This window comes from Sesamum indicum, linkage group LG13, assembly GCF_026168435.1.
Source record: "Sesamum indicum cultivar Baizhima isolate 11 linkage group LG13, ASM2616843v1, whole genome shotgun sequence".
NCBI classification, from domain to species: domain Eukaryota; kingdom Viridiplantae; phylum Streptophyta; class Magnoliopsida; order Lamiales; family Pedaliaceae; genus Sesamum; species Sesamum indicum.
This window is the reverse complement of record NC_142669.1, coordinates 3,637,504-3,648,344: the sequence shown is the minus strand read 5'-3', so window position 1 is coordinate 3,648,344 and position 10,841 is coordinate 3,637,504. Positions and strand designations below refer to the sequence as shown.

The window sequence follows — 10,841 nt, the reverse complement described above, 5'->3', positions numbered from 1 at the left end:
ATATATATTTATATTATTCAACCATTTTGTTATATAATTAATTTTGAACAAAAAACATTTGTAAGATAATCTTCTTTATAGTAATGAAAAATTCCAAGAAATACTGAATATATTTTTATATGTTTTATACTTTATTCAAATATGTAAATTAGCAAGTTATGTATAAATAAATATTTGCATAGTTTAATTTGTATCTTTACACATCTTTGCTAACTAAACTAATCTATTTTGTATAATTAGCATAAGTAAGAAGTTTTTAAAATTTTATATTTTGTAATAATCGATTAGTAAAAATATTTAAATATTATTATACATTCAATTTCATATTAATTGCTATGATACTTTCATAACTTATAATTTCCATTATACTTTCATAATTTATTAACTACTTTTGATTTAAAAAAATGTATATATATAAAAATATTTTTATGATTAAACATAAGGTAAATCTTTCTTTTGTTTGTGTAATTTGTTTAATAAATATTCTTAAATACGATAATGTTTTTAAGTTATCTTCCCAATCAAAATTTTAGATTTTCTTAATAAATAACATTGAGTTCGAACTTAGTTTTTCCTTTTCAAGTTATATCACGCCCGAACTTGAGTTTGAATCTTAAAATTTTGTCGAACTCATACCCTTACAGTTACCCAAAAGAAAATAGAAAACAAAAAGCCAAAGCTATATATTACCCAACATGCCTCGAACTACATTTTCTATTATAATTCTTGTTGCATCTTCTATTTTGTTTCACATATACATATCACGTGTATAAAGATTATGTTATTAATTTTATCTACGGAAAAGATTTTATACACGTCAAAATATATATGTGAAACTAAATAGAAGATGCAACAGGAGTAGAAAATCCAATGTGAACACAATCAGGAAAAACCGCATAATGATGTGGCAAAAGTGATAAAAAATATAATTAAGAAGCATAAGATGTTTACTGTATAGGACTGCTCTAGGAGTGTCAATGGCCGATTAGGACGATGAGTTTTATTTTGGCACTTTCCGTATACCAGAAATGCTGGAAGTACACTGGTGCAAGAAATTCTCTGGCAATCTCTTCCTGTCAATCATCTTCTATTTTAGCTAATACGAACATAGTACAAGTACGGGAAAATAATATTTTTCTTCCCATAAAATAAAGTCGTCCACTTTTGGTCCCACTGGTTATAGGACTATCACTTTTGGTTACTAACTTTCAAAACTTAGCACTTTTAGTCTCATGACATATTTTTATTAGATAATTAACGAAAAAGAACTACGTGATAGTTAAGTGCATGGGAACAAAAGTGCTGTATTTTTAAGTTCAGACTAAAGTGAGAGTCATGAACCAAGGGACCAAAAGTGTAAAGGCCCAACGACCACGTGTTTTTGTTCAAATATCTAACAGAAAGGTGTAATGAGACCAAAAGTGTTACTTTTCATAAGTTACAGGGACAAAAGTGAGAATTCCATAACCAATGGGACAAAAAGTAGAAACACCCTAAATTACGAAACGAAAATATTATTTTTCCAACATAGTACAAGTGACATAGTACAACTTTAATTACATTATGGATATTTATGGAATAGTAGAATGCTAAATGGTTAAAATTACTAACTTACTAGACGAAACATGCTATTTTCCCGACATAGTACAAGTAACAACAAGAATAACAACAACAACAACTATGTAGAAGAAATGTCAATATAATTTATCTTTACACTCGTGTACATATTAGCTTCTGCTCTTTTTTTCTTCTTTAGTTCTTTCTCTTTTTGCTCCCTCTTCAACCTCTCCTACACGAATAAAAAATTTTACTAATCCGAAAATCTAAAAAAAGAATAACAAGGTGTTTGGCTAAGCTTATAAGCACATGATTGAAACATTTTATAAGATGTTTAGAACCCTATAAGCTCTTGAGAACCATTTAGTAAATTTTTTTTTTGAAGAGCTCATGAGATCCTAAGTAAGATGTTTTGGATCTTATAAACTCTTTAAGAAAAGGTTAAATTCACCTATCTTGTTTTTAAAATATCTTATAAGTTCTTCAAATAATGTCCGAAAAACAAAAACACACTCATAGTTTTGTTAGTATTTCAGTTTTAACCTTCATATAATTTACAGTCCCCCAAAACAAAAATTATCTATTTGTATAATTTTAAATTCTAAGAGTTTGATGAATTTTTTGGTTATTATTACAATATAAAAAGCTTAGGGTAAATTATATTTTGCTATTCGAACTACGCCCATTTTTACACTTCGCTATAGAATTTTTTTTTTTTGTATCAACTTACCATATCAACTTTGCGGAATTAGTATGTTGCCATGTATGATCGTCCTTTTATTGATTTTATGCCAGAGGAACATTGCATGTTGTGCATATGTGAAAAATATGACAGCACATAACCCCTTAAACATCACATGCGCACTGCATATGATGTTTTTTCGATAAAACACTTGGTTGAGAAATAGTTATAAATGGCAAAGTGTAAACTTTTGTAAAATTAAGATGGTAAGTTGACACAAAAAATGTTTAGATGCCAATATATAAAAACGGTCAAGTGCGCTTATTATGTTTAACACTGTAATGTCATACAAGCTCAAGCATCATATTTATCCAAATAATTTAAGAACCTATTTTTAAAATATGAATAAATATATATAAAATCTTAAAATATCTTATAAGATCTAGAAGCATAAGATGTTTCAATTAAACTTAGGCAAACACCCTCTAAGTTTCTTTTATAAAAGTAAAAATGACTTGAGCTGATTTTTTATCAAACCTTAAGATGCTGAGAAATATCTCTATCATCAATGTCTCACAGTGTTTTATCTTTGTCATTTTCACGTATGTACACCAGCATATAGGCACTAGACTGCCTCGTAAACTTGAGGGGGACATTATCTGGATTTTTCGTCATTACATGCTGTCAAGACATAAATGCAAAGGTAAGAAAGTATCAACAAGTTTTAATAAAAGTAGGAAAAATAAAAGGAAAACTTACTTCTTCTTTACCTCCATAAAGCTCGTCTAAAGCCTTTATTATCTCTTCTTTTGTCACCCATCCATCATCGAATTTATACCTAAAACTATTCAGAATGATTTTCTTTATGTAGTTTGCAACGAGAGATCTACATGTAATCTATTGCTAAAAGCAGAAAATTTGCAGTTTTACGTCTCGAGAAAATAGCAGTTTTGGTCCCATATGTTTGGGCCTTTTACAAATAGTCCCATTTGTTGTGATTCTCTCAGATTGCAACCCATAAGTACAAAAGTTTTTCATTTTTAGTCCTCATCATACTTTTTCATCCAATAATTAATAGAGCTGTTAGAAGGTTTTTAAGGGGGACTATGAGGGTTCCGTTAATTATTGGACGAAAAATGTACTTAAGGACTAAAATTGAGAAAAAATTCAAATCATGGAATACAATGTAAGAAAATCGTAATAAATGGGACTAAAGTGAAAAAGGCCCTAACATATGGGACCAAAAATGCAATTTTTCCTAACGTCTCACAAGTTAGTCTTTGGCAATATTTAGTCCCATTATTTTTGAAATCACCATATTGCATTCCATAACTCCAAAACATTTGCATTTTGCATGCCAAGCCTTAATTCTATTAAATTTATTTCATAAAAAAATTAATAGTGTACCAAAATCGCAAAGAGGCTAACTTGTAGGACGTGAAATCAATTTTTTCCTAAAAAACATTAGTTAATGGCCTAATAAAAACATAGTGTGTCAATTGAAGCTCGTTAAGTTTAAGCTTCTCCGACTATATAAAGCTAAAGAACATTTACAAATATAGAAATGCAATTTTTTATGGATTAAATTCCATAACTAACTCAATACCACTGGTTGGATAGAGTTGGCTTTATGAAAGCATAATAGTGTCCGCCGTGCGCACCACCACTATGGACCAAAACACTGCAAAGAATGAAAATGTAACCTAAAGTTTTGCAAGTGTGAAGAATAAGAAAATTTAGAGATGTTGCAATTTGAAAAAGAAAATAATCCCAATGGTCAATTTTCACTGGAACAAAATTTTTTGTCCTATATTTTTTGAATTTTGGAATATTAGTTCTTTATCTTACTAGACTTGCAAAATAGGTCCTATCGCTTTCTATTTTTTTATAATTTTGGTCCATACCAATGGGAGCCAAAGTATTTTTTGAAACCTAGATGTCTGGAGGTTGTCTGTACACAAACATTGGGCTAAGATGCAATCCCCTGTGGAGAAGCTTTGAGACCGCAATGTTGATCTTTAAAGCAGATGCACATTGACCTATCCTTCGGTCCCTTCATCCCTCTTTCCACCTGTTTATCACAAACTCTAAATGGGCTTAAAAAGAACATTTAATGAGTTGATAAACTAGTTGAACCAATACGAGGCAGCGATTGAAGAATCTGCGCCGTCGGTATTGAATTTGGAGGCTTCAACCTCAAAAGCGATAGGCAAGGGAGACATACGCTAAATGAGAAAGAAGGATGAAGCTAAGTTAGCCATTGCAAGAATTTTCAGCGCTCCTGTCGCCTTGATGGGCGAGGGTAGAAGGAAAATAGAATAACGGTTTGGCAGTAAAAATTTACTTATGATATTTGCATAAAATTGTCAAATGGCATTAGAAGAGGGAGTGTCGTGAACTCCCCTTCACCCAACTATGGCATTTGTTGAGAAAACATGATTACTAATCTTATTCCCAAGTGTTGGACACTTGCTCTCGGAACGCATTTCCGCAAATGATTTGCAGAAATAAAAGGGAATAGAACGCTAAGTCAAGTAATCTTAAAGCTAAGGAATAGCTAGGCCATTACTAGAAAAACAATAAGACTGAATAGACTTAGCTAATAGTATTCATGTCAAAATAGTATACGATTATGTAACCCAACGTGATGAAGTCGTTACTCAATTGTTGGACAAATTAGACTACAAAAATTAATCAATAAAAGATTCTTTTGAGTATGCTAAGTTATTATTGTACTGCATAATTGGAGTATGCATGCTCAAAACAAATGAATAAAACGGATGGTCAAGAACATAACTGACAGAGAATGGCATGAATCAGCTAGGGCCATATCCCTCTATATAGGATGAGTTGGTTGGTAGATTCAAAGAGTCTATTAATAGATTATTTGACTTTACTAACTTGTGGATCCTTTTCTAGAAGGAAGAAAGCCGTGAAAGCACTTTGTTGGACAAAGAATGCTTGTAAAAATGATCTATTGGATTGGATCCAAAATGGACATCTGTAAGTTACTAAATGTACAAATGCAGGTAGAGGGTTCACAAGTTCAAGAATATCTAGAAAGTTTGGAGAAATTAGACTTGAAGTGGAGAACTAAACTGATTATGGAGACAAACCCATCGATGGGATCAAGGTGATGCTTATTTAGTGGGAGTTCTTGAATCATCCGAAAATGAGAATGAAAGTCTCATTCAGTGAAATTTTTTCGAAAGAGACGATGTTGAACTATCTCTGGGAAAGGAGAAATTGAACCTTGATTGGACATGGTTCGATCGGTGCTTCACTGAACTAGTTGGGTCGCTGGATATGGACTTTCGAAAAATCGTCCAGTTGTAAAACATGGTGTTTTCTTAAGTTGCAATCCAGACACCATATTTGATATAGAATGACAAACCTATGTCCTACAAAAGTCTTGAGTATGAGGAATGATCCTGCACACGCCAAAGGACTAGTGGGAGGAAAATTAGACTCGGAGTCTGATTTATATATGTTCGTTATAGAATAATGTAAACATCACTTGTAATCAAAACGTTAATTGATCATATCTAAAGTTCTCCAAAGGACTATTAGAAAATTCTGGTTACCCGATACGTACGAATTTCTGAAACCGAACAAGGAGAAGCGATGTAGGACATCGATCTGGATAAAGGCGTGGAGCCATAAAATTTGCTATGGAGTTGAAACTAGGTTTGAGCATCCTACATACTTGTTTTGACAAGATCATGAGGTACATGACTTGGTCAAAAACAAGGTAGAAGGTTAGTGAGAGCTTAATTGTGTTCCAAGTGTTTTAGATGTTAGAATGTCTCAATCATTTTGAATGATAGAAAGACGTCTATGAAAGTTTAAATTATGAACATTGTTCGAAAAATTCTCCATAGTAGGAATTGGATTCCTATCTAGGGATAAGCTATCCAAGATTTAGTCATAGTGGAATGATGAGAGGTTTAGATGTTTGACATCCCCTACGTCTTTGTTGTAAGCAGTATGTAATGTTGTTCGGTGCACTGAACCCGATGTTGCTTATGTTTTTTTAGCATAACAACAGATATCGAGTGTGTACTGACGAGGCAACATACAACTGTTGAAGGGCTATCTTTGATACCTAAATAAGGATTGAAGAAGATCTCTTGACGCACATTAATGGGAATATATTCTGCATGGCTATAGCGATAGTAGCTTCCAAGATCATATGAATAATATTTAATCTCAAAACGAACATACATTCGAGATTTACGATAATGTGATAATATTGAAAAAGTTCCAAATGGTATACCACAAGGAACCTTATCATAAAAAATTTAATGTATGAAAATTTTAAAGTTATAATCGGAAAACGGTTAGGATCGAAAAACAACACCCGATTATTGGGTATGCTACCTAGCATAGCCGCGCCAGTAGTCACCTTAGAGGATGACAACTGGGCTACGCATAAGATAAAAGGTCTAAGATCTCATCACAAGTCCAAGGAAAAAATCTTAAGACACCATCATCTCCTTTGAGTGATGATAGGAAGATGTAATGTGCGGTTGGACTGCAGGAAATCGATAGAAAGAAAAAGTAGACCTATAAGACCTAGCTGATATCGCAGATTAATCATAATCAATTTAATATGGAAATAAGGTCAAGTGAGAGATTGCTGGGATGGGTGACCAAAAGCGAATTGGATTGGTGGTTTTGAGAATCATTAAAGCAATCTTTATTTAATCAATATTTTCCCTACAAATTTGTAAGTATTCTTCTTTGGCACATGTATCTGTTGTGCTTACCAAATTACATCAAGCACTTGTTTGACATCACAACAGATGCCCATTGACCACTTTAACAACCACACAACAGTTGGACTGCGGATTGGATGGCGGCCATGAAACCAACTGCCAAGGGTTGGATTTGAAATGTTCCAAGTCGAAGGCCTCGAGAGTAGGCATCGAGAGTCCTACTAAGACTTGCATTAAGAGTCGCATACATTTGATGAGTATCGTGTTTCATCGGCGACAAATATGGGATGTTTATGCGATCTTAGTGGGTCATTTGGCTAGATGTGGAATCGATTGAACTGACTCGTAAGGATCATTATAAGGAAGCCTTGAAGGCTTGGTCGGTAATACTCGAATCCCCGACTTCCATAGTACGAGAGTAGTCCTCAGACTTGAGAATCATGACAGTCACGTGCATGCGATGACTGTATCTTAGATTTGTTTGAGAGGTGATCGTGTCTCACACATGGTCATCATAAGCTTTGTCGAGTGCAGTCAAAGTATGTAGTGCGGACGGTGAGTTCCTTAGAAGAGGATCCGTTCCCTGTCAAAATGTGACAGAGGTATCTCGTATGCACTTGGAGATGCGTCTACACTGTCCAAAGCTGTGGCCACAGTCCTTGATCGAATAGGAAAAAGAGGTTACTATGTCGAGCAATTTGGCATAACACGATCTCAGGCATAACACGATCTCAAGTATTAAGTATATACGCCTAGTATAGGATGGGAACCGACACCCAATTTCTTGCCCTAAGCTAAAGCCAGGAGATGGTAAACGGAAGGACCATAACCGTATGGACTTGAGAGCCTAAAAATTCACATGGATATTCGTCTAGTCTCTAGTGCCATGGACCGTTGCTAGGCGGCCACCCATGGTGACGGGCTTTCTTGATCAAGGGTTGATCAAGAATTATTAATAAATTGAATTTAATTAATAATAGTGTTTGACACTAACCCAAGTCTAGTTGAAAGGTGAACCTAAAACGTTACACAAAAATCACCGAGAAGGGACGAGGAATTAATTAAAATCGGTCCAAGCCCCTTAATTAAGTTGGTGGAAATGATTAGAAAAGAAAATTATTGACTTACCAATTTAACTTTTGGAAAGTGTCATGTTAGTCATTATTTATTTTGAATAAAGGATTTTATTATCTTATAGATGTTTAAATGAACATAGACATATTTTAATGCATCAATACAAGGTATCTATATGTGTATTAGTTATTTGGAATAAATTTTGAAAAAATACATAATACACAAAATAATTTCCTACACCCTAACTCCACCTCTCGGCCGACCCTCTTGTATACACACTTGGTGTGTATTGTTCTCCCTAATTTTTTTCTAGCAAAGAGGACTGAGGGATTCCAAATTCCGGTTGGTGTAGACGCAACTTTGAAGGGCTTCTATGTTGAAACCTTGCGTGAACGGGTTAAACAAAGGATATTCGAAATAAATCAAATCAAAAGGAAATTCTTGATTTACGATTTATGTATCTCTCATTTTTCATTCAATCATAGCCCCATTTATTTTATTGTTATATTTGCATAACTACATCGAACGCTCGGGAACTCCAAGGGCACACCCCTAGAAATTCTGGTTTTATTATGTTTTGTTTTAATTTACGTAATTTTATATTAGTGCTTCCGCTTGCGTGTTCTCGGGCCGATCCAGTCGCATTTTTTGCGTTGCTTTCAAATAGTGGTTCCGACAGCTTTTCCCTTGCCCTTCTTCCTCTTCCACCGTTCGACCCTCTTGCCTTTTGCTTTGGAGGTTAAAGCCTCTCCTACCAATACCGCCGACATAGACTTGTGGGTCATCGTCTCAGATTGGACCAACATATTAATTAGCTGATGAATAGACTTCTGATGTCCGTTCCTGTTGTAGGTAATATTAAAGGGGTCATAGGACAGAGGAAGCGACTGAAGGAACACGTCAATGTACGTGTCATTGTCAAGCCCAACTTTGAGGTCTTCGAGCTTCTCCACTAGGGATAACATCTTAACCCCATGACTTTGTAGAGACGATCCTTCGGCCATCTTTGTCCCGGAGAATACTTTTCTGGCGGCATACATAATATGCCTATTAGGAACTGCATAAACTTCCTTCATGTGGAGCATTATCGAGAGAACAACATCTAGTCTATCATATTGCTTTTGGATGTCACTAGACATCGAAGCCAATATGATACTGCTGACCTTGAATTTGTCCTCAAGCCACTTCTCGAACGTAACACGTGCTTTAGGCGAGGATCCTTTTGGCAAGGACGTTGGGAGTAACTTGTCCAAGATATATAGTCTTGGTTCACGAAATCTAGGACAGTCCTCAAATTTCGCAGCTAATCATTGTAGTTCGTGACATTGAATTTGTTAGTCTCCATTATCATGGTCAAAGGGTTCTTAGATATTTTCTAGAAGATAGAAAATTAAATAAAAATCAACAGATGATTGTAATATTATGAATTAAGGGCCTTCGCATTAATGTACAAAAGAGTCACATGATTCTCTCACAATCAGCTTCTGATTAAGAGGGACACTTGCCAATGAAGTATTTAGGACTCCCTTTTATATCGTTGCGACTTACTCTTTTGGATTGTAAAACCCCTGCTTGAGAAACTCGATCAGTGTATCAAAGGTTGGGAAGGTACGTTTTTATCATAGCGGGACGAGTACAACTTATTAAATCTGTTCTTACTGCTCTTAGTGTATATTGGGCCTCTACTTTTATTTCGCCTAAGGCTGTCACTCGGGAGGTAGAAAAGCGACTGAGGGCTTTCCTATGGAAGGATTCTACTTCTCGTGGATATGAGAAGGTCGCTTGGGATTGTGTATGTCGACATGTTAATGAAGGTGGTCAAGGCCTCAACCGTGCTCTTATGGGAGCTAAACTGTGGCAAGTTATTCGGGGCAACACGACATCTATCTGGGTGGATTGAGTCTATCACATAAGAATATGAGATACTTCTATCTGGATGGTGCCAGATCGAAGGGGTTCATGGGGCTGCTGAAAAGTCCTCCATCTTCAGCCCTTCATTTGACTGTTTGTTGAGTATGTTATTGGAGATGGGGCTACATTCTATTTATGGCAGGATCCTTGTCATGGGTTAGGCCCATTTATCCGACGGTTTCCAAATGGACCTAGCCTCACCAATTCATGGCTGACAGACAGAGTTGTTGCTTGCATTGAGGATGGACAAAGGTGTTGGCCCCTCCTGCGATCCCACGCATACCCTTTAAGATTGCTCACGGATATTCAGTAGATTATGCACTTCCTTCCATACATTCATAGTGGTAATGACCGTATTTTATGGCGGACTCACAGAACGACTCCAACTTCAGCCACAGTACTTCGATCGCTCCAGGCTGAGGGTCCCAAGGTAGTTTGGTCTTCACTACTCTTGGGCCCCTTTAAGATCCCTAGACATACGTTTGTCCTTTTGGTAGCCATACATGGTAGGCTTTCTACCATGGACAGGCCTTGGTTATCTCACTTTGATAGCTCCTGTATTCTTTTTACGGACGGTGCAGTGGAAAATTACAGCCACTTATTCTTTCACCACCCCTATTGGAGAAGTTGTTTGCAGGTGATTCGACTCACACTTCGCTTCCCTTGGCCGAACCGCCCGTGGCCTACCGACGTGTTGTGAGCTGCTAGCAGATGGAAGGGCAAGCACATGATATATGCGTCCTATCATGCCTTACTTGGTTCCTTGATTTATCACATCTAGCATGACCGTAATCTTCGACGTTTTGATGGGAGCCATCATGATTCACGAACTTTGGATACACTTATTCTTGACGATGTGCGACAGAGGATTCTTATTGTTCAACTGCCTTATGTTGTTA

General features: G+C 35.7%; 1 protein-coding gene and 1 pseudogene across 1 annotated transcript; both read right to left on the bottom strand.

Annotated features, from left to right (window-relative positions):
• Positions 1–1,678: 1,678 nt before the first annotated feature.
• On the bottom strand, positions 1,679–4,725 carry LOC148784388 (ubiquitin C-terminal hydrolase 12-like; annotated as a pseudogene).
• A 3,965-nt stretch (positions 4,726–8,690) lies between these two features.
• Positions 8,691–9,170, bottom strand: LOC105179350 (uncharacterized). Its single transcript, XM_011102940.1, has one exon. The coding sequence runs from the start codon at positions 9,168–9,170 to the stop codon at positions 8,691–8,693; it is 480 nt and encodes a 159-aa protein (XP_011101242.1).
• Positions 9,171–10,841: the final 1,671 nt, after the last annotated feature.